General features: G+C 34.8%; 3 protein-coding genes across 3 annotated transcripts; all 3 read left to right on the forward strand.

Annotated features, from left to right (window-relative positions):
- The first annotated feature begins 1,298 nt into the window (after positions 1 to 1,298).
- On the forward strand, positions 1,299 to 12,004 carry LOC132258057 (uncharacterized). Its single transcript, XM_059755159.1, has 4 exons — positions 1,299 to 1,316; positions 7,791 to 8,068; positions 10,475 to 10,851; positions 11,727 to 12,004. The coding sequence occupies exons 1-4, from the start codon at positions 1,299 to 1,301 to the stop codon at positions 12,002 to 12,004; spliced, it is 951 nt and encodes a 316-aa protein (XP_059611142.1).
- Positions 12,005 to 18,359: 6,355 nt separating this feature from the next.
- Positions 18,360 to 20,083, forward strand: LOC132258058 (juvenile hormone esterase-like). The gene is made up of 5 exons (XM_059755160.1): positions 18,360 to 19,044; positions 19,111 to 19,301; positions 19,360 to 19,516; positions 19,580 to 19,715; positions 19,776 to 20,083. The coding sequence occupies exons 1-5, from the start codon at positions 18,375 to 18,377 to the stop codon at positions 19,978 to 19,980; spliced, it is 1,359 nt and encodes a 452-aa protein (XP_059611143.1). The 5' UTR covers positions 18,360 to 18,374; the 3' UTR covers positions 19,981 to 20,083.
- Positions 20,084 to 21,509: 1,426 nt separating this feature from the next.
- LOC132258060 (juvenile hormone esterase-like) lies at positions 21,510 to 24,440 on the forward strand. The gene is made up of 3 exons (XM_059755162.1): positions 21,510 to 22,548; positions 23,078 to 23,213; positions 23,955 to 24,440. Exons 1-3 carry the CDS (start codon positions 21,510 to 21,512, stop codon positions 24,142 to 24,144), a joined length of 1,365 nt encoding a protein of 454 aa, XP_059611145.1. The 3' UTR covers positions 24,145 to 24,440.

The following is a 24,440-nucleotide window of genomic DNA, read 5'->3' on the forward strand; positions in this document are numbered from 1 at the left end:
TTTTAGGATAGTAAGAAATTATTTAAGAAGTTTAGGACTTGTTCAATGAACAATTTCTGCCTTCATTTTCTGGTTTCACCTTTGAGAAATGCTTAGAAACCTTAGAAATCTCCTGATCAAATTGTGAGGTTATAAATCCGGCCTAAAAAATCTTTCTTTGACTAATTTTGAATCCTTTAAAACCTGGAAATAAGTAAATACAAAAGATATCACAATATTTCTACTAAAATAACTAAGCGAAAATAACATTTTTTGAAACTGAAATAATATTTTTGAGGTTATGATTGCTTTTTGAGCTTTTTCTCAAGCAATCTAAAGAGTTTTGAGCACAAATACTAGAAATATTTCCTGATAAAATACAAATTTAATGATTTTGAGGGTAATTTTATCACTAGAATCTCTTTTAAATCAATCACATAACCTAGAAAAGTGATAAAATTGATTTTTCCATGCAAAACAACATAGAAAATGCCTAAATTTGTTGCGAAAGATTGTTTTTGTAATGTATATATTCTTGATATTTCATCCATTCTAATTCCTAACACTCCCTTAACAGCTGTACACCACTTCCAACCATAATATCTGCCCCTTGCAATATACCTTGAAATGATAAACAAATCCAAGGGAAAACCTTAAATTTTTCTGACCGCGTTTAGGTGATTTTTCCAAAGTCAATACCCAAGAGAATGAAATGAGCAAATCCTCTCCACTCTCCCCTATTCATTACAATAATGGTAAGCCATTTGTTGCAAAATATTATTCTGTTTTTCTGGTTTTCAGCTCCTGGTCCAGTTGATCCACATGTAAAAATCCATTTTCTGTGTCAGCGTGAAGAGTCAGCATCGGTTATTTCGTTATCATAAGATGATTACATTGCGGAATCAACGATGTAAACATCATGATTGATTTTTCTGCACATTGAAAAAACTCATGCAGTTTGCAAATCGATTTGGCAAAAGCAAGAATCATGAGAATTTCCAACTCACAAGCACTTATCGCTCTGCCTTTCCTTCTCGCCTTCCCAATTTCGCTCTGTGGCGCTGGCAAGAAGGGCAAATTAGAAGCAGCCGGAGATAGTCGATATAAATACTTGATGGCAAAGTGATTTCCGCTCCAGTGTTGTTCATTCACCTCCCAAGGAGTTTCGGTTGTGGCCAGCAGAGACGGACATTTAGGAAGTGTGTGTAGCGTGCCAAGACGAGAGGAAGTAGTCGTGAAAATTGAGTGGATTTTAATTATAATTGCAAAGAAAAACCACCAGGAAATACGTTCTTCCCATTCAAAAGGTGGAGACAAAGATGTTTTTCTGCCATGTGGTGAGTCTCAATGAATCTACATTTCGCAAAGGGGTTGCTAATCGGGGTTCTGAGTGCTATTCCGGAATAATTCACGCTCAGAAGATGAATTGATTCCATTTATTCTCAATCTATTCCTGTTATTCCTCGTTATTCCGGAATAAATCATGTTTGGGCAAAGAATAAGTCAAGAATAAGACTTTCGAGCTTAATTTAATTTACTTTGATTCAAAGTCGCTCAGATTGCAGCAAATTTAAGCATTTTCTTAATTGTTTCGCGTAGAAAAATCAAATTTCACTGCATTTCTAGGTTATGTGATTGATTTAAAGCAGATTTTGATGGTTAAAAAACCCTCAAAATCATCTAATCTGTGTTTAAGTTGTGAATATTTCTTGTTTTCTTGGCACAAAATTAAGAATTTTTGTTGAAAAACTTTAGGTTAGTTAAAATACAGTAATAAATCAACTTTAAAGTCCAATCATAACCTCAAAAATGTCATTTCAGCCTAGAAAAATGTCAATTTGCTTTGGTTTTTCTGCACTTTGTGCTTTAAAGTGGCAAAAAAGGCCTCGAATATTTGCAAATTTCCACGTTTGAAAGGATTTAAAATTACACCGAAAAGGATTTTTTTTTAAATCGGATTCATAACCTCACAATTTCAGTCAGAAGTTTCCTAAGCATTTACCAAAGACTAAACTAAGAAAATGAAGATGTTTAAATCCAGTTCTTGCAATCTACAATCCTAGATTTTCAAGTGTTTAAGCATCTTAAGACTTTAAAAAAAAACCTAAATTTGGCTGATAAATTAAAAATGGGTAAAATTGTGATATACTTTATTCACTTATTCCTGAAATTCATTCTTTCATTTCTTTCATTTATTTATTCATGTGTTTTTTCAGTGGATTTTTGCTAAAGTTATTCTCCAATTATTCCACTTATTCGACGAATTTTTGTAGATAATAAGCAACCCCTTGACATTTAGTGTTTCCTGGATAAATTTCGTCACACTCTCAGGAAACACCCCCCAAAATTGGGGGGTGGAAAGAATTGTGCAGTGGAAAATCCATTGGGAATTGAACATTAGTCAAATGTGTCCTTTTTAGTTTTCTTGCATTTCTCCGGGAAGATTTATGGGTCCATTAAGATTGAAAATACCACGGAGAAAAGCTCTTTAAATAGAATTTCAATTTTTCCCTCAAACACTTTCCTCACCTTGTCGAGAATTATGTTGAGACATTGCGAGAAATTTCCACAGATGTTACACAAATTTGTCACTTCTGTTTTCTCCGTATCTTGACAAATTTTTTTCATCACCCCAAAAGTATTTTCCTCTCACCCCCACCAGAAAGCCCATATATATACACATAATAATCAAATTTCCCCAAGAAGAGAAAACATGATTAATTACCCACAACTTGGCGAAAATAATTTTGGCAAAAGGGAGATAAAGTTCGGACGAAGACAGTGTCATTGCATAATTTCTCTGTTGATTCTATGCTGGGCGTTGTGTGTAATTGGAAAGCAAACAATTCGTGAAGCATTAATTTTGCAACATGATCTCTTTATGAAAAGCCTGGGCAATCACACAATTTAATTAAGGTGAATTACGCGCTCTTTCCAATGACTTCACTTTCATCTCATCTTGAGACACGATCCAGTCAATTGCTGACAAGATTGCTGACGAGAGAGGGCTTCAAGAGGTCTTTCTCGCCTTCCACTTGCACACCAAGATTACCTGCAATTGACCCTGATTACAGATTTATGCAACCCATTGCAGACGTGATTCTCCGCCTCGAAAGGCAGAGAGTCCATTCAAAACATTCTTCTCGGCTCAAGATAAGTGAACATGTCTGCAAGGGGAGGATAATATGCTCTAAATCTGTACATAACTTCCTAAACACTACGAAAAATGTCTGACAATTCCAGCACTTGACAATTTTAGACCTAGTTTTAGACTGTTTCAGTTTCCATTTAGTATTTCTAGAAGAAAACACTTAAAACCTTTTTTTTTTGAGTATCTTTTCCGATCATAACCTGAAAATATCACTGAGAAATCGTTTAAAGTCTCTGTTTCAAATTGTTCTATTAGTGGAAGCTGACAAAATGCTAAAACCAGCTCAATCTATAGTCTTATTGACATTTCTATGTCCCGATAAGAAGATGTGAAGGGCCTCAAAGGCTTCCAGTTTTCTTCTTGTTATTGTTATGGAAGCTTTCTAGATTACAAAATCATCTTTTATGCTTTGCCAATGAACTTAAAATTGCTGATTCAATATCAAAATCATCTAGAAAGGTGTCTAAATAATCATTTTGCAAGATAAAATGACTGTTTTGAGGTTATGTTCGATTTTAGCACAATTTTCAGTATTTCTCACGCATCAAATGTTCAGAAGAGCGCTGTTTATTGCATGCAAATGCTTAATTCCGCCAATAAATGCTGATCTTTGAGATTCGAACATAAGAATTGATGTGTTAGATTGCGAATTATTCACTTATTCTGTCCTTGATTCGTTACATAACCTAGAAAAGGGTTATTAGTGATTATTTCTACACGAATATCAAAAGAAATCCATAAAAACCAGGATAATTTGGCAGTCAAAGAAGTACTTACAAAAGGAGGAATTGTAAGTTCTTCAACACTTTCACTTCTGCTGAACTGTACACCACTTCTGGCTGTATTATCTCCCCCTTGCGCGTTTGCATAAGCTCCAAATTGAGAAATCAATTCCACAGAGACTTTGAGGATCCGAAATAGAATACGCCCTGAATCAGATATGACATGCGGTAAATTCTCCATGGCAGAGTTATTCATTCATCCTTGTAAGCATATTAGCCTGTTGGAAGCCAAATATCACATCAGGACTCGCTCGGTGCGCCACAAGGGAAGAAGGGATTCGCAATTATGTGCTCTTCGGATGTTAAGCATATGAATATTGAAAGCATTTTAAATAGACTCTCTGCTGTGCTCAATGTGGAGGCGAAAGACTGTAATCAAGCAAAAACCGAGAAAAGCTAAATTTCCCACACAAACAAACTCAACGTTGTGCAACAAACGACATTCAAAGTCATGTAAATACTGAATTGCAGTGCATGAAAATATATATTTTTTACAACCCAAAGGAATCAAAGGAGTGTCAACGATAAAAAATTTCTCTCTGGCTTTTTAATATATAAAAAACAAGGGAGTTAAACCTTGTTAGAAGTGGTGTAAAGATCAAAATAAGTTTGAGGAACTGAAAGTGTTTCAATTATTGCAATATTTTATTGACAGTTTCGATTTTCTGTTGATTTTTTCACTCTCAGAAGTTAATTTTCTATCCAATTCATAATTTTGACATGATTTTCTAGGTTATGTGATTAATTTACGACTAAATAACATCTTAAAGTAGAAATTCTTGAGTCTAAATTGAAGTATTTTCACTTTATTAGTAGAATTGTGTATTTTTACTCAAGAAAATCGTGATTTTAAAAGCTGGGGTGTGAAGAAACAATGTTAAATTTAAATATAACCTCAATTTTTCATTAAACCGTTACGATTTTGAGTTAAAACGATACTAATCGATATTACAAAAATATATCCAATCTTAATTTTAAGATTATGATCAATAAAAATGTGCAAATATGCAACTTTAGAGAAAAAAAATCATGAAATCAAAGTTTTCAATTAGATTTTCGTTAGTTTTCAGTTGATTTTCAGGAAATTATATCAAAAATTTTATACAATGTCACTGATTTTAGCGTCTTTTAACGTTCTTCGGAGGATTGTGAGAAATGTTAAGGATTTTTCATACGAATTGTGAATCAATTCTTATTCAGTTCTGAATTTTGACATATATTTTCTAGGTTATGTGACTTATTTAAGACGAAAAATGAGGTTAGAATAGAAATTCTTGCACTGAAATCGATATTATTTTCATTTATTTGTAGAATTACGCATTTCCCCCAATTTGAACGTGATTTTGAAAACTAAGAGGGTTCAAATCGAACATAACCTCAAATATTTACTAATTTACGCCAAATTTTGAGCTAGAAAGTTTCTAATTAAGAATTATAAATGGGAAAGTTCAATTAAAAGCATGAAATCAACAAATGTTATATAAAAATTCCTTCAGACAGTTTCAAAATCAGTGTTATGAAATAAATAAGAAGTATAAAGTTCTGCGAACTGTTAAGGATTTTTCATATAAATTGTGGAATTGTCAGGAAGTGGCGTACAAACTTTGACCAATTATCTTTCCCTTGTGTAAAATAGATTGAAGTTGTACAGCTTTTCAAGCAGAAAATTAACTAGTAACACCAAATAGCAATGTTCACACTTGTTTACCACGGATGGAATATTGCATCAAGTAAATAGTATTTTTTTTTATTCTTGACACATTTTTCTTGGCAAAATTTTGAAATATTTCACATACATAGAATCCCAGAGCTTTATTAGACCATAAATTTATAGATAATTAAGCGGAAAAGCTCAGATGTGGGATAAAATATATCGCATATTACGGGAAATGCATAATAAAATCATTAATTGTGGGCAATTCATATTGTTCCCTAATGTGCAATTTTGCATAATTGGCTTCGTGAAATCGACGATTAAGACAGTAAATAAATATAGCGAAGATGCCATTTATCCTGCACAATATTACAGTCTTGGCGAAGTGGATTCTGTGGGCAATTTATATTTGTAGGCTGTCTCAAATATAGAACAGATACTGTCGTCTCACTTTTATTGTCATCCGGGGGCAATGCGGACAATTTCCCGCCCTTGCGAGGAATTTCCACCACCGGAAGCCAATAAAAGTAAAACGAAACTGAAGATCATCAATTTTGTATTTTATGAGATTGCGTCAACTGTAAATATTCTATCTTCCTTTTATTATTCCTCTTCGAGCCTCTTATACCTCGTTATTTTGACCTGTGAGTGCTGAAATATGGAATTTTTCACGGGTATGAAAGTATGAAAATTGTTATGAATTACATTTTGTCACCAACATCAGCATTTTTCTTCATTTTATTTGACAAAACAATGCAAAATGGGAACATGAATTGAGAGTAATATAATGTTTTGGCACTGGCTGGAATATTTTATTTGCCATCCAAGTGAATATATTAGCAAATGTGGCCACATTTGGACGCATTAACTATTAAAGTAAATTGTAAATGCTAGACTAGGTGATATTCTTCATTTACAGCTCAGGTAATAAATCTTTTTAAACGTCGTGATAAGTGATAATTTTCATCAAAATAAAATTCAGTGTTGATGTGACAATAACACACAATATGAAATATTTTATGGGACACTAAAGATTTAATAAGATTTTTTAACATTTAGCTAAATCAAGGGGGAGATATTATGATGAGAAGCGTTTTGAAATGAAATTTAAGGCGTTTAAGAGCTGCTTTCCAAGAAAATAACCGCAATATTTTGAGAATTCTTACACTATTTTCTTCAATAAAAAATCTCATTTATTTTCTAGGTTATGAAATAAATTTTAAACAAAATTTACTGACTAAATAACATCGGGAAACACCAATTCATACACTTTAGAAAAGAAATATGATGAAGATTACAAGATTTCCATGTTAAACTCATATTAATCGTGCTAAGATTAATCATAACCTCTAAAATATTGTCTCATGATATAAAATTGTCTATTTTAGAAAGTTTATTGATAGATTTTCTACTCTAAAATAGCAAATTTCAGCTAATTTTTGGTTTCTAACTGATTAATATTCACCAGAGTTGCCTTTAAGACATCAAGAAAAGATTCTTTCAGGGATTCTTTCAGATATCTCAAGTAAATTTTGAGGTTATGGTCAACAGAGTGACAAGAAAAATGATTAAAAATTCAGTCACATCAAAATAACCGCTGAAAACTTTAAATATTTCTTAAATACTGTTTTTCTGTGGGTTTTTTTCTGAGTTAAACAAGTAAAAATTGAGTCTTTTTAAGACAATAACGACGTAAATTTGAGGTTAAGATGCTTTAGGCGGTTAGAAAAGTCTATGCAGGTCGAGAAAAGGAGAAGAAAAAAGTAAAAAGAAGTGGTGTACAGAGTTTAGCCGTATTATCTCCTCCTTGAGCAAAATGAAATTTTTTTATATCACATATTTTCAGTGAAAAAAGCATTTAAAAAATTTCCGTTAATAAAACAAGCGTTAAACAACCTGTTAAACATTAGCAGAATGAGATTTTTAATAAGCTTGCAAATGGAGTTTATCTCATTAGCTATTAATGGCTGAGCATTTAGGACACACTTTTCAATATATGTTTGCAATTTGAAAATTTCACTGGAAATGTGATCAACTTAAGCGCTTCGACATGGTTTTCTTGACATTGTGAGGAAAAGGCGAAAAAGGGATAAAGACATGAATAAGTCAGTTCATCGGACTCAATTGCCCAAAGTTGTTACAATTTAATTGAGCAGTGAAATTGCTTGTAATGGAAAATTTAATGTAGAGCGCTTTCCTTTTCCACTGTCTTATTCTGTAACAGTTGCTCATTTCGTGCGGGGCCATTGTGGCCATTTCCAGCTGTGACGCTGCCAAAACGGCCCAACCGACGCTGGAATTGGTGCAGCCGGAAGTGCGAGCGAGAGATCAGTTGGTGGATGACGGCAAGAGGATGCTGAGCAAGCGGGGTTTGAGCTTCGGCGGCGGGGTTGGGGCGTGGAATGGGGTGGATTGGCAGAATGCCTGGAGCACTCCATCCTTTGGCGGCGGCGGCGGCGGCACATTTGGCGTGAGTTCGGCGCAATTTGGACCATGGTTAGGGTGAGTTTTGCGTCAAATTATTATAAATTCCTGATTCCCCAGATTTCTGTCATTCATTATTCACTGGCACACGGTTGTACATATAAATGAAGATATCTCTGTTCACATGCCAATGGCAAGAATTGCGGCGGGGGGTGAAAAAGGTGAAAAACTCCCAACTGAGAGCGAAATTAGGTCAGCCGACATCGTGTTTGGCATCATTGCGAAACTTTTCCAAATCCCTTTCTCTCCTCAGACACTCCAGAATTGTGTGTGTGTGTGTAATTAAATCCAGACATATGTAGGAAAATTGTACAGAAGAAAACTTTTATGTGAATTAATGAAATATTCACGCTGGCGATATTGAAACACCGAATTTAATGCAATTACGCCAGAATTATCATTTCCACTGACATATTTATCAGTATTTTTATCTGATAAATAATCCTTTTTGCAAAATATGATTTAAATTATAATATTAGTGCATGCAAATAGGGGAGAGAAGGGTAGTTTTGATGAGATTTTATTATCGAATTTCGATGCATTTTTCAAAAAAAATGATATGTTGAAGAGAAATTCTATTCAGCCTTTTGAATTGTCTTGATTATGAGCTTCAAAAGGCCGTTTTATCCCAGAGTTGGAAAACGTAAGGATTTTCTACGGTATTCTGGACAAAACTGCCCCACTTTGGGGTCATTTCGAACTGTAATTATTAGTCATTTTTGAAGTGAAATCCTAAACAAAAATGACTAAGGAAGCTCTTAAATAAGTGAAGAACATTATTTAATGCTCAATAGATTATCTAATGGAGAGAAAACTGGAGGATTTTTATTGGTTTTCGTAATTTAGCAGAGACACATTTTCGAAAAATTTATTTTCTTTAATTCTTGCAAGAATATTATGAGTAACATCAAAAACAGGTGCAATACGTTGAGATTCAATTGAAAATGCTTAACTTAAGTCAAATTTTCTGTTCAAAAAAAGGCACTGTCCGAAGCCTCACTCTCCCCTAAATGTATTTTGACCATTTTCCCATTTCGACGGGTGAATGGAAAACGATGAAAAGTCGATTTATCATAGTTTTCGTTTTAATGTATTTTTGAAAAGCCTTTTATTTGTCCTTTCAGTATAAGAATTTTAAGATTTGTATCTTATGAGACAATAGAAAAAAATCTTATTTATCTAAAGAGCACAAATGGAAAAAAAATTGTCATGTTTTTGTCTCGAAAATGTCTCAAAAATTGCAGTCAAATGCATAAAACGTCTTTTTAGAAAATATTAGTAGATTTTCAGAATTATCCTAAAATGTTTTTTAGACTTTAAATGAATATTTCTCATATCTTTTAAATTTTTTCACTTGAAAACATTAAGAAAAAGTTCAATTGAAGTATGAAAAGTTGATTTTTTGTATAAAATCGACTCAAAAACCATTAAAAATCGACTTTGAAAAGTAATATTTTCAGATTTTCTATTAATTTTGCCACATTTTAGTCAAAAATTTCAATAAATACCAATAAAATATTTACAAAATGATAAATTCAGAGCAATATTTTCACTTAAACGAACAATTTGAAGGCATTTTGAGTATTTTGAAGTAAATTTGGCACATTTCTCAGTTGTTTTAATGCAAAATTTTGAACTCGCTTTACTGAAAAATGGCGATTTTGACTTTTGATAGTTTTCGAGGCACCCGTCGATATGAATTCAATATGAATTCGAATAATAACATTCTTTGTCTGTCTAGAAGGGAATTTCCCTTTGCACAAGAGAGCAATTTATTATTTAATTATAGAAATAACTTCAGACGAAGACATCATTGAAACTGTATTCGATTTTATCAGTATATTTGCCATTGAAATTGAATATTATTGCAAAAGTTTCACATGAGAGAAAGTATGTGTTATCAGAATTGAGTATCCGAAGTTGTCATCAAAGTTCTTCTCCTTCATCAGTGTTCACATGTCGAAACTAATATGACTTGCCTTTCTGGAGAATTTCTTCCAGTACTTCGAGTACTCAGCACAAAATCTTCCTCCGTCAATGCATACATATGTGTGCTTTTATATGTAGTTTCTTGTCACATAGATCGATGTTGAGATAAATTTCTCTTGTGTGGTGAAGGAAAAATTTCATATTGAACGACTTTCAACCATCAATCTGTGTTTTTTCTGGCTATTTTAAAATTGAGTGAATTAAATTTTTATTAAAGTCTAACTCATCTTTAGCTCGATGGCATCTGAGACACGTTTTTGCCTCTCTAAAATTCACAATAAATTCATCCAAGCTCACGTAACGATATTGGCATATTATCGGTGCTTAAGATGGTGATTTTCGCGGTGCACAAATTTATCTTCCATCTGTATTGCGGATCATTGGCAATTCTGGCGGAAAATTACGGAATTCCTCGGATATTCTGACACATTTCAGTAACTCGCACAAGTACGTGCCGTCGCCGGCAGAAGTGACGGCGGCAATTGCGGCGGCCAAGCAGGCGTCGGCGAACGTGCTCGTGGCGCAGCAGCAAGTGTTGGCCGCCAAGGAGAATGTCCTGTCGCAGCAGAAATTGGCGGCCGAGCGCGAGACTCAGGCGTCCATTGCCCAGCAGAAGAGCGAGGCCGCGGCGGCCATTCAGCGATCCGAGGCCGCGGCGGCGGCACAGGCCGTGATCCTCGCGCAGCAGCGCCTGGCGTCGGCCAAGGCGGCCGTGGCGCATCACCAGAAGATCGCCGCCAGCAAGGAAGCCCAGGCGGCGTCCGCTCTCCAGAGCTCGGCGCACGCCGCGGCGGCGGAAATCCAGCGAACAGGTAAATAAAATCACTCACAAGGGGGAGACAATATGGTCAGAAGTGGTGTACAACTCAGAAGAAGTACTTAAGAAGTGAAAATACTTTCATATTTCCAATATCGTGCGTTCAAAAGTCACTTTCAACAAGAATTAACACAAGAATTTTTGAAAAAAAAGCTTTTTACATTTTTCTAGGTTATGTCATGGATTTCAGACAAACTTTGCCACAAGATAACCTCAAAAATCATTTATTCTTGCGCCTAAGTTGGTAAATTCTGCATTTACTAAGGAAATAATAATGAAATCTGATGAAGATCACAAATTTTCAATTTTAAACAATATTAATCGTGCTAAGATTGATCATAACCTCTAAAATATTGTTACAAGATACAAAATTGCCTATTTCAAGAGCTTTTTTATTGATTTTCTACTCTAAAATAGCAAATTTCAGCTTATTTTTGGTTTATAACAGAATAATATTCCCCAGATTTATATTGAAAAGATTCTGAATAAGTTTCTTTCAATGATTTTTCTAGATATCTCAAGATAGTATTTAGGTTATGATCCAAATTATTACCTAGAATCTTCAAATATTTCTCAAATACTGCTTTTTCGTAAGGTTTCCAGGTCATAACAAGTGAAAATGTCGTCGTTTTACGTCTAAAACTTCTAAATTTGAGGTTATGATACTTGAAAAAATCTATAAAGTTCCATAAAAAGGAGAAAAAAAATGAAAAAAAGAATATTTTAAGCACTGAAAAGGTTCTGGAAGTGTCTGTGACTCAATGGAAATTGTGCTGTACGCAGTTTTGGCCATATTGTCTCCCCCTTGAGCACTTTGCGTGCCGCTGAGCATGATTAGCAGCCATTAATTGATCGGATTCTCACCTGTAGAGCACGAGGCATCGAAGTTGTCCACGTATCAGAGGAACGACGCCGCAGCTGCTCTGCACCACGTCACCGCGACAAAGGACGCGGCGCTGGCCCCTCTCACCATCGGCAACAACCGCCTGCCCACAGTAACCTTCAGCCCCTTCCACTACCCCGCGGCGTCGTGGAGTCCCGGCTTCGTGACCTCGGCCACACCCTCGCTCGTGGGCCACTCATCCGGAGCCCCGTGGTCGGCGGCCTTCTTGCCGCACCGCGCGGCGCTGGGCGGATTCTGGGGGTAGCGAATTGGGGTGGCTGCAGTGGCGGCGAGATGAATGCGTTCGCCCCAACCCCGCCGCTTCCCGCTGAAACTTCACACTGTACAGAATTCACTCTGGCCAACAATAAATGCCAAGTAATACATTTTCCAACAAGAGGCGATGTTTTCCTCACAAAAACTCCACTTCCTGTCATTTCTAAGATTTTCCGCTTAATAATGACGAATGGACGAACATATAAATTATCATATTAATGCCCTGCTTGTTTTCAACCACGTCATTTGTGCTTACAAATCCACTTAGCAAATCCGTTTGTATTTTTCATACAACAATACTTCTCAAGACTTCATGGATTGTTTATAGCGAGACTAAAATTGACCAAAAACTAACCAAAATCTAACCAAAATCTAACTTTCAACTTCAAACTCACATTTCTGTACAATACTTTATGATTTTTACCCGCTAAAATTAAATTTTTGCGTATTCTTCTATCATAAACCTTTAGCGAAAGATTAACTTAATTTTTTCTAAAAAATTGTAAAAAATAATTGAGGTTATGTTTGAATTTAGCGTTATTTCCTAAAGTAATAATTTTAATTTACTTATAAAGTGGATTTTAAGTTGCTATTTAGTCCTAAATTAATCACATTCTACCATTAGTTTACTAGCAATAAACTGGGCACAAGGTTTTTGAGCAACAAGATTTGAGCACAAATTTTCAAAATTGTATTTCCGGTTAAAATAGTTCAAATCGAAAAGATATGAATTAATTAATAATGACGAGTACGAATTGTCTCGTTAGAATGAGCTTTAATTCCTTAAAAGAGCAGAAAATCTTCCTTTAGTTGCTCAAAACTTGAAAACTTTATTCTGCTTAAACGAGAATTATTTATAGGGTTTAAACCATAAGAATATGTCGTTTAACAAGGCATTTTTTCAATTTGAACCAATTTAACCTCACAATTGGGTGGAAATACAACTTTAAAAATCTGTGCTCAAATCTTGTTGCTAAAAAATCTTGTGCCCAGTTTTAAACTAATAAACGTTAAACGGAAATTACACTGAAATAATCAAAGCTGTGAGCTAAATATTGCATGAATTGAAACACTTCTACTCATCTGTACACCATTTCTGACCATATTCTCTCCCCCTTGGAGTGATATGAAAATTGTGGCTTTCTATGCACTTGATTTGGGGTGCGAATCAGTGGATTGTGATTGTTACCACCGACTCGGGGGTTAACTTTAGCCTCATTCTCGACGCACTCTGATTATGCACATCGATTAGGGGCGGCGATGGGACAGTTCGAAATGGTAACACAATAATTTGCAGGGCAGGAAAATGTCAGTGCGAGTGATAAATGACAGTTTTGTGTGCGTGGGTGGTGGGAAATTAGAGATATTCAACTGCCAAATAAATACATTTCACCGTTCAGTGGGTGCACATTTTAACCCCGTCCGTCATCACTCTCACTCACATTTACAGTGATCGATCCTGCCAACCTTCGGCGTGTAGTTCATGATGAGAAGGTGCTGTTGTGAATTGATTTCAGGACGCCAGACACCTCCTTTGCCTGATGGGAGTTAAACTGCTCTCCACTGAAGAGGCGGCGCAGAATGGAAATTCAAATTGCCCCCCGTTTTGAAATGCCACGTTTCGGGGGATTTAAGTAAAATATTCACAAAGTTGGCTATTGATAGTAATTTTTTCGAGTTTACACGACAGATTTTCCAACATATGTGCACGAGAAAAGCGATATTTTATACTATGCGTAACATATTTAACAGTTTGTGGAAATATTTGAAGCGAGAGTTGCTAAAATTGCGACAAAAGTGGTTTCCATTCCTCCCAAATCCATTCGATCCATTCCTGGAATATTCGACAGAAAGACGAAGAAAGTGAATTTCGCACTGAAATCGTGAAGTCTCGGGTTCGATTCTCCTGCAATTCGCTTTTTCTTCACGTTTCTTTCCCTTTTCGGGTATTTTCCTTCACTTTATTACTTTATATCCAGTATTTTTCCCTCAATATTCTCCTAAAACTCTTTCTAACACTGAATATAAGGTTCTCTTCAAGAATAATCTCTAATAACTCCATCTGAGGCTCAGAATTACCTTTCTCACTCTATAAGTTTTTTTTTTCTTACATTCTTTTTACCGCCTTAATGTCAATTCTCGACTTAAAACTTCTTCTGAGAGCTCATTTTAAAGGGTAAAATGTAATTTTCCACCTTGTTCTCCGCAAAAGTCGTTTTCAAAGCTGCTAATATTGTGATTTTCACATCCTTTTCCTACGCACATCTGCGTTCATGGGTTCGAGTCCAGCTTGTGGCAAGTTTTTTTTTCACATATTTTCTTCTTTTAGCCTTTTTCCTATCACAATTTAAGCAATGGACAAATGCAGAAGGGTTTTAACGCCTCCCAATAAATAATTATTCATCACAGACTCTACAAAATGTCATTTGTGAAGCAGATAAGAATGTAAAATCGGAATTCTGTAGGTCGAGGCATCGATAGACGTAATCGGCGCTCACAAAAGCATGTAATTATGTGCGAAAAATATTTTAAAAATGTGTTATATTAGTTTAACATACGCTTTTGTTATTCTGAGTCACTTTTCTGAGGCTTTAAATGACGATTGTGTAAAAATATTCACCCACTTTTGTTGTTTGCTATTCAAGACGAATTGTGTTAAACCATTGTGTGTCGTCTGAATGTGTTAAAAAGCAAAATAACAGATCAGAAATCTGCAAATATCTTGCAAAATCGGATCAATCCGCAATTTTAACTCTCATTTTCAGACTTAAACAGGAAAGATATTTGCAATAAATTCTTTTTATCGTGGATTTACTGATTGTTTACATGAATTTCAGTAATTTAGGCAAATTTCACAATTTTTCCTTTCTTACACATTCTGTAATCTCCTAAAACTCTAAAACACTGTTTTATCGAGAATAACAAGGGCTGTTTTTCTTTATTCATTTCTAATTTTAAACTTTTACATGTTTGAAGTTTAACATATTTGTGTGTAAGTCAGAAATGCTTCAAAAATCTATATATTTTACTTTAAAAGACAATGTAAATGCTTTAATTTTGACTTTACAACAATGTCTTTGGAGATTTAAAATTCGAAAACTTAATGAATTCCTTTTATTTTTTAGTTAATAATCATATATTCTGCGAATTTCATGGGATTTTCACTTAATATTTCCATTCCTCACTTGCGCAACTCTCGGTTTGAAGGGAAAATTTGCTAAATTGGCTTTCTCTATCGTGCATAACTCAATTCTCTATGTGTTGCAGGAGAATTTATAGCTTCTAAGTTGAATTTGTATAGTGGCTTGTGTGTAAAAGTTCTCATTGTTTTGGGGAGTTAAGTAAGTTACGCCACAAAGTTCAAACTTAATTGGGCGTTCTTTATCAAGGCAAAGACAATCCCTTTGATGTTTGCTAATGTGTCAATTAGATATTTTTCCAGGGGAAAACTTTCAATGAATCCCCTCCACGTCCGGAAAGTTCTTAAACCTTTCTCTCCATGGCCAGGGAAAATACTTTGTCCGCAAAACTGGGCGAATGATGAAGACAAAAGGGGGGGAAAAACCACATTTTGAACAATAGAATGGATGAAACGGAAATTTAAACCTAAAATTCCACCCTTGTTTTCTCCAGCAAAACCTTTCATAATTCAATAAAATTCAATCGAAAATTTCATTGAGTGTGGCTGAATTTGATAATATGATTCTGTGCTTTAGATCCTCCAGAACTCTCCCGAACCAGCAAAGGTAAAAGGATGTTGGCACAAAAGCAACACAGAATCGAAGAGTGGGAAGTCGAAAGTGGCCAAGACATTTTTCTCTCTCTCTCTCTTCATGTTTATATACATAAGCAGAAGAAATCGATAGGAAATATTCTTGCCAAAAATCCACTTCCACAGCCAAGGGGCAAATCACAAGGCGATTCAAGGCGATTCGGCGATTCGGCGAAAAATCAATTATTTGAGTTAAATAATCAAAAAATGCTTATTTTTCCCAAGAAAAATTGAAAAAAAATCAAATTTTGAATTGAATCATAAAAAAATGTTTATTTTCCTAAGCAAGAATGCAAAAACCCAAATTTTGAAAAAATAAATTAAAAAATGATTAATTTCCAAGTGGAATTAAAAAAAAAATCAAATTTTGAATTAAATAATAAAAAAATATGATTAATTTCCAAGTGTAATTAAAAAAAATCAAATTTTGAATCAAATAATCAAAAAATGTTTTTTCTTTCAAAGTAATATTAAAAAAAAATTTAATTTTGAATTGAATCATAAAAAATGTTTATTTTCCTAATTAAGAATGCAAAAAAACCAAATTTTGAAAAAAATAAATTAAAAAATTATTAATTTCCAAGTGAAATTGAAAAAAAAAACAAATTTTGAATTTTATAATTAAAAAATGTTTTTTTTTCTAAGTAAAATTGAAAAATAATCAAATTTTGCATTACATAATAAAAATTGATTATTTTTCCAAGTAGAATTAAAAAAAATCAAATTTGAATTGAATAACCAAAAAATGTTTTTTTTTTTTTCAAAGTAAAATTGAAAAAAGAATCAAATTTTGAATAAAATAATAAAAAAATGATTATTTTCCCAAGTAAAGTTGAAAAGAAAATCAAATTTTGAATGAAATAATAAAAAAAATTATAATTTTCCTTGTAAATTACTTGGAAATTTACAAAATAATTAAAAAATAATCAGAATTTTGTATGAAATAATCAAAATTTGAGTAATAATCACAAGAATGTAACAAAAAACGATTCAATAATCATAAAGTTAATGATCTCAACTGGCGAGTGATTGTCCCCTTGTCCACGGCAATTTATTTATTTTCCACTTTTTTTCTATCATCCTCAAAACAATCATCGGTGGAAATCCATAGGCTTTTCCCTATGAGAGGACAGAAATTGTGATTGTACTTTATTTTGACCTTTTAAAAGCTCATCACGTCTATTTTCATCTCCCGCAGTGTCATTTCCCCGGCCGAAAGTCCTTCCTTCCTTTGCCAAGAGGATGAAGAAAAGTTGTGTAGTTTTTATACCAAATGGCACGGAGTGAATCGGAATGGGGGTTAATTTGGTGGAGAAAAGGGCTTATTTAGTGTGCCAATTTCACAAGAGAATTTCGCCTTTCATACACAATTCCGTGAGGAATATCTTCTTGACCTCCATTCACTTACTTATACGTCTCTCACTGTGCTAATCTTGGTGCTAATAGAGATTAGAGAGATCTTGAGGAACAATTCTTACAGAATCCGAGAAGCAGAAATCAAAGAATTCGCTTTAAACACCTGAAAAATTCGCTGGAAAAATGATTTGCGACACTTTTTCAACTGAACTTTTTTACGCTGTTACTTCCTGATGTCCTGATTAAATGTCCTTTCTTGCGCAGAAATCGTGTGTCGTTCAAGCCTTGTATCTTGATATTCTTTTAATCAAATTTTGATATCAAACACTTACAAAATGCTGATAATAAATGAAAATCGACAGGGTAATTATCCTAAAGACACCCAGGATTCATTTAAACCTCTTTAAGGAGCCTAAATGTGTTTCAGTGGCAAGAATTCAAACGTTACTCAGATGGCTCTATTAATTTGGACGATTAATTACTGCTTTAATTCGGTTTAAGTGCCATAAAGAGATTAAGGATTAGGTCAAATGGCTCCAAACTCGGCACGATAATAAGTTATTAATGAAGGAAGATTGGTGGAAAAATTCAGATTTCTAGCTTCACGTGGAAATTCGCGGCTCATCGAAATGTCTCAAAGCCTCAAAGGGTTCCATTTAACTTGCAGTCACTGTAGAAACAAATCAATTGAATGCTCACACATTGAAGCACAATCACAATACATTCATTTATCAAAGCATATTGCATCTTATATACATTTCCTTATCAAGAGATTTTTTTTCACACTAAATTTCTCTTAAAAATCATTTCTTGAAAGTCAAATGTTCAGTTGTTGTCAAAATCTCGCGAAGTAAAGATGAATTTCTTATTATTCGTGGCGTTTCTTGGAGTGAATTTCGCTTCGTTCGAAGCTCGAATTTCGGAATCTCTGAAAGTTTCTCTTTCCGACGGAAGTCAATTGATCGGTCGCTACTTGAGTTCGCATTCCGGCCGCGGAATTCGCGCCTTCTTGGGAATTCCTTACGCCGAAGCTCCGCTCGGGAATCTGCGCTTCAGAGATCCTGTGCCGAAGAGTCCTTGGACGGAAACTCTTTACGTCACTCGTGAGCCAAATGCGTGTCTCAGCATGGAATATCTGTTCAGAGGAAACGAAACTGTTGGAAGTGAAGATTGTCTCTTCTTGAATGTTTACGTGCCTCAGAATCCTGATTCAAAAGATCCTCTGCCAGTGATGGTTTTCTTCCATGGCGGAGGATTCATGAGTGGAGACGGAGGAAAAACCTTATACGGTCCAGATTATCTTCTGGATCAAGACGTTATTTTGGTTTCTGGGAATTATCGCCTGGGAATCTTTGGTTTTCTCAGCACAAACACTCTCGATTGCCCAGGAAACTTCGGTATGAAGGATCAAGTTGAGATCCTCAAATGGGTGCAGAAGAATATCGGTCAATTTGGAGGCGATAAGGATTCTGTGACGATCTTTGGTGAAAGCGCTGGAGGCGCAAGTGTGACTTATCACACAATTTCTCCGCTGTCAAAAGGACTCTTTCATCGCGCAATTCCTCAAAGTGGCACTCATCTTTCTCTGTGGGCCAAGAGAGATGGAGAAATAATCTTCAGAAATGCAAGGAAATTTGCTAGTCTTGTGAAATGTCCGGCAGACAGAGAAAATGCGAAGGAAATGATTGAGTGTCTTCGCAATTTATCGGCAAAGGAAATTATGTCGCATTTCTATGAAGTCTTCAAGTGGGATATTTTCCCTATTTGCTATTGGGTTCCTGTTGTTGAACCGGAAAGTGAAAATGCATTTCTCACTGAAGATCCTGCGAAACTATCAGGAGGAGATGACATTCCGTTCTTGATTGGAATCACGTCAAACGAAGGAATCTTTATAAGTGTTGGTAAATGTTCTTAAATTCAGTATATTTTCAAGATTCTTTTTCCCTTAACTGAGTCTTTATTTGCAGCACTTTTGAGGGATCAAAAACTCATTGAGCATCTTAAACGGGAAATTAAACATCTTTTGCCAGACTTGATGTCCTATCAAGACTACAATGAAGTCACAAGAAATACTTTAACAAATATGATAAGCGAATTTTACTTCCAGAATCATGAAGTGGATTTGAGAGACTCAGAAATGCTTCAAAATTTCACAGACGTGAGTTAAATACTCAGTCAACAATTTCGTAATATAGAAAATTCTCCTTTCATTTCAGTCAATGTCTGACGCATATTTCTTAAACGCAGTGAGTCGAATTCTAAGACAACGATCACCGGAAAGTCTCTCTTCGAACACATTCTTGTATCTCTTCAATCACATGGGCGAAAATAGTTTTTCAGAACTGTTCTTAGAAGATTCTCAAACTCAATTTGGTACAAGTTTACGAAGATTGTTCAAATTATCAATTTTCTCATTAATTCTTCTTCAATCTCCAGGAGTTTCACACATGGATGATTTGATATATTTGTTCCCTGTTGTCAAGGAACATTTCTTCAAAGGAATTCCAACAGAAACTGATGATTTCATCCGTAAAACGATGGTTTCTTTGTGGGTGAATTTTGCCAAATTCGGGTAAGTTTCAAAGCCTTTTTCGTATCGATTCTTTGCTGAGACTTTCGCTAAATTTCGCAGAAACCCAACTCCGAAATCCGACGATTCTTCGCTGCCGGAATGGAAAGTCGCCGGAAGTTTTCCGTACGATTTCTTGAGGATCGGAAATTATCACCAAAGCGACGCTCCGATCATCGCCATGGAAAACGGATTGTACGAGAAAAGAGTGCTTTTCTGGAAGAAAATTGCCTCAGTTTTGACTGAAGCTCAAATGGATGTTGATTAAAAATATCACCTAAAGTTTTTGCCACGGAATGCTTGATGATTATGCGAAACAGAGTTGCAAACATTCGAAATTTAAACATTGATATGAAGTGAAAATAAAAGACTTGGAAAGCTCGGCTGAACACGATAAGAAAATTTATATAAAAATTCTGTGGGAGTTTAAATCTTTAACGCTGAACCTCACAAGCAAGGGGGAGATAATATGCCTTGAATCTGTACAACACTTTCTGACACTTTCACAGTTTCTGTGCAGAATCTTCAACACATTCAGACACTATGAACGCCTTCAAGAGCAATTTCTGACTCATTTATGATTTATCACAATCTAATCCAGGTTTTTCCGTCTCAAGAGGTTTAAGCTCTTAAAATGCTTTGATTTCAGATCGTAAGAACTGATCTTAATATTCCAAAATTTGTTCATGAACAATTTCCATCTTGATTTGCTAGTTTTGTCTTCGGAAAATGCTTAGAAATATTCTGATCAAATTGTGAGGTTATGAATCCGGCCTTAAAAATCCTTCTTGGACTAATTTTAATCCAAGTTTTAATTCTTTCAATCCTGGAAATGAGTAAATATGACGAAAAATTCAATGTTTCTATTAGATAAAGTGACTGAATTTATCACTTTAAAGCTCAAACCACGGAAATAACTAAGCAAAAAGAGTTTTTTCTACACTAAAATGATATTTTTTGAGGTTATGATCGACTTTACCCAATCGAACCAACGAAAATGCTCAACTGTGCCAAGAAAAAGAGAAATATTCTTACTTTAAACAAAAGTTTATTTATTTCGACGGTAATTTAATCACCAAAATCTGTTTTAAATCAATCACTCAAATCGATTTTTCTAAGAGAAAATTGTTAATATAGCAAATATCACAATTTTTACGCTAATAAATGAGGTTGAATTTGCCATTTTAAGACTTAAACCACGGAAATAATGAAGCAAAGCAATTACTGAAATGATGATTTTGAGGTTATGATTGACTTTAAAGCTTTTTCTCATACAAAATGAGGTTATTTTGAGCACAAATTCTCAATTTTGTCAAGAAAAAGAGAATGATTCCCAGTTTAAATACAAATTTGATGATTTAGTGAGTTTTTTATTACCAGAATCCATTTTAAATCAATCACATAACCTAGAAAAGCAGAAAAATAGATTTTTCTAAGCAAAATAACTAAGAAAATGCCTTAATTTGTTGAAATTGAAGCTTTTGCACAGAAAATTTTCATCATATTTTAACACTTTCAATTTTTAACACTTCCACAGAAGCTGTACACCACTTCCGACCGTAATATCTGTCCTTTGCTCACAATTTCACAAAATATCTATCACTCAATAGAGGCTTCAACACTCACACAATTATACAAAAAATGTAATCACAGAACATTATTACATAATCAAAACACGTTGCATAACATTATTTTTAATTCATTATCAGGAGATTTTTTTCTAGTTTCGGCATATATTCTTTAAAAACTCTCAGACTATTGAATGTTCAGTTGTTGTCAAAAACTCGCGAAGTGAAGATGAATTTCTTATTATTTGTGGCGTTTCTTGGAGTGAATTTCGCTTCGTTCGAAGCTCGAATTTCGGAATCTCTGAAAGTTTCTCTTTCCGACGGAAGTCAATTGATCGGTCGCTACTTGAGTTCGCATTCCGGCCGCGGAATTCGCGCCTTCTTGGGAATTCCTTACGCCGAAGCTCCGCTCGGGAATCTGCGCTTCAGAGATCCTGTGCCGAAGAGTCCTTGGACGGAAACTCTTTACGCTGATCAGGAAGCGAACGCGTGTCTTGGAGTTGAATATCTTTTTGGTGTCACAGAATCAGTGGGAAATGAAGATTGTCTCTATTTAAATGTTTATGCGCCTCAGAATCCTCAGTCAAAGGATCCTCTGCCAGTGATGGTGTATTTTCACGGCGGTGGTTATCAAAGTGGAAACGGAGGGAAAATTTTCTACGGTCCCGATTATCTTCTGGATCACGATGTTATTCTTGTTTCTGGGAATTATCGACTGGGAATCTTTGGTTTTCTCAGCACAAACACTCTCGATTGTCCTGGCAATTTTGGACTCAAGGATCAAGTTGAGATCCTCAAGTGGGTTCAGAAGAACATCGGACAATTCGGTGGTGACAGAAATTCAGTGACAATCTTTGGACAAAGCGCTGGAGGCGCAAGTGTGACTTATCACACAATTTCGCCACTGTCAAAAGGACTCTTTCATCGCGCAATTCCTCAAAGTGGCACTCTTTACTGCCTTTGTGCTAAAAGGGATGAGCAAGTTTCTGCCACAAATGCACGGAAACTGGCAGAAGCAGTGAAATGTCCTAAAGATGATGCGAAGGAAATGATTGAATGTCTTCGAAGTTTGTCTTCAAAGGAACTAATTTCTCACTTTCACGACTTCTTCACTTGGGATGTTTATCCACTGGTTTTCTGGGGTCCTGTTGTAGAGCCGGAAAGTGAGAAAGCTTTTCTCACTGAAGATCCTTCGACAGTAGCAAGAATTGATGATATTCCTCTCATGATTGGAATTACATCAAACGAAGGATCAATGATAAGTAGTGGTGAGAAAATGGCTTCCAAAGACTTTTTATTTGCAAATTTTAAGAGTCAATTTCTTTATTTTCAGCCTTATTGCGTAAACAATCTCTTATCGACGATGTTAAGCGGAAATTGAATGTTATTTTGCCAGATATTCTTGGCTATCAAGATTTCTGCGAAGATAAAAAACACAATTTAACAAATATGATAAACGAATTTTACTTCCAAAATCGTGAAGTCGACTTGAATGATCCGGAAATGTTTCAAAAATTCACAGATGTAAGTTTTATTTACTCTATTGTTTGTGTGTTTAATACTTGTTTTCGTTTCAGTCCGTTTCTGATGCTTATTTTCTGAATGGTTTGAATGTAATTTTGAAATTACGCTCGCCAGAAAGTCTCTTGTCGAACACATTTTTGTACCTCTTCAATCACAGAGACGAAATAAGTTATTCAGAATTATATATGGGAAAACGCGAACCTGATCATGGTAGAAAATGTTTTAAAATAACTTTTGAAATCCGTTAATTTGATCTTCATACAATTTGAACAGGAGTTGCACACATGGACGATATAATCTACTTATTTCCTGTCATGAAAGAGCTTTTCTTCAAAGGAATGCCGACAGAAACTGATGATTTCATCCGTAAAACGATGGTTTCTTTGTGGGTGAATTTTGCCAAATTCGGGTGAGTTTCAAAGCCGTTTTTTCTTATCGATTCTAAAGGGGAAATAATTATGCCTTAAATCCATACACCACTTCTTAAACACTTTCAAATTTGCCTCTTAAGTTTCTATCCAAAATTTCTGTATGAAACCATTTTATTGCGTTTTTTTTTGGCGTCTTTTCCGACCATAACCTCAAAATATCACTAAAAAATCTTAAAAAACTCAATTTTAAAGCTTTCTAGATCACAAAATCATCTCTTATGATTTGTCAATGAACTCAAAATTGCTAATTCAGAGTCAGAATCTTATAGAAAGTCTCCTAAATCAACATTTTTCAACCCCAAATGCCTCTTTTTAAGGTTATGTTGAATCTTGACACCATTTTCAGTACTTTTTGATATCAATATCTGTGAAAAACATTGTTTCTTACATATAAATGCTTAATTCTGCCAATGACTGAAGATCTCTCTGACTTGAACATAAGAATTTATGTGCTAGAATTGCGAATTGTTCACTAAATCCATTCTTCATTGGTTAAATAACCTAGAAAAAGTATTAATTTGACTGTTTCTACATAAAAACTAAAAGAAATCAAAAGAAAATTAGACAATATGTCAATAAAAGAAGCGCTCAGGATAGAAATATTGTAGATTTTTGAACACTTCCACTTCTCAAGACTTTCACTGATCCGTACACCACTTCTCACTATATTATCCCCCCCTTGACCGATTCTTTACTGAGACTTTCGCTGATTGTCGCAGAAATCCAACTCCGAAATCCGACGATTCTTCGCTGCCGGAATGGAAAGTCGCCGGAAGTTTTCCGTACGATTATTTGAGGATCGGAAATTATCACCAAAGCGACGCTCCGATCATCGCCATGGAAAACGGATTGTACGAGGAAAGAGTGCTTTTCTGGAGGAAAATCAACTCAGAATTGTTCGGAAACTAAAAAGACGCTGATTGGAAATACCTTTATTATGTTTATGTTGACTGTTTTGGCGTGAAATTAAAGGACTTTGAAATATATTTTCTGTGTCGATTAAGTACGCAGAAATCCTAATAATGACAGTTATTCACAAAAGTATGTTTATCGGCTAATTTTCACACAGAAGCTCGAATTTATGTTCACGTAGGTTTTCATGAAAAATTACAACGACACTAAGAAATATTTTTATACCCAATTTCTTATAATTCATGATTGTTTTATAGACGAATGCAGGCTATTTTTGTACTTATTTTATTTCA

Source organism: Phlebotomus argentipes, unplaced genomic scaffold (assembly GCF_947086385.1).
Source record: "Phlebotomus argentipes unplaced genomic scaffold, Phlebotomus argentipes genome assembly scaffold_4, whole genome shotgun sequence".
Lineage (NCBI taxonomy): Eukaryota > Metazoa > Arthropoda > Insecta > Diptera > Psychodidae > Phlebotomus > Phlebotomus argentipes.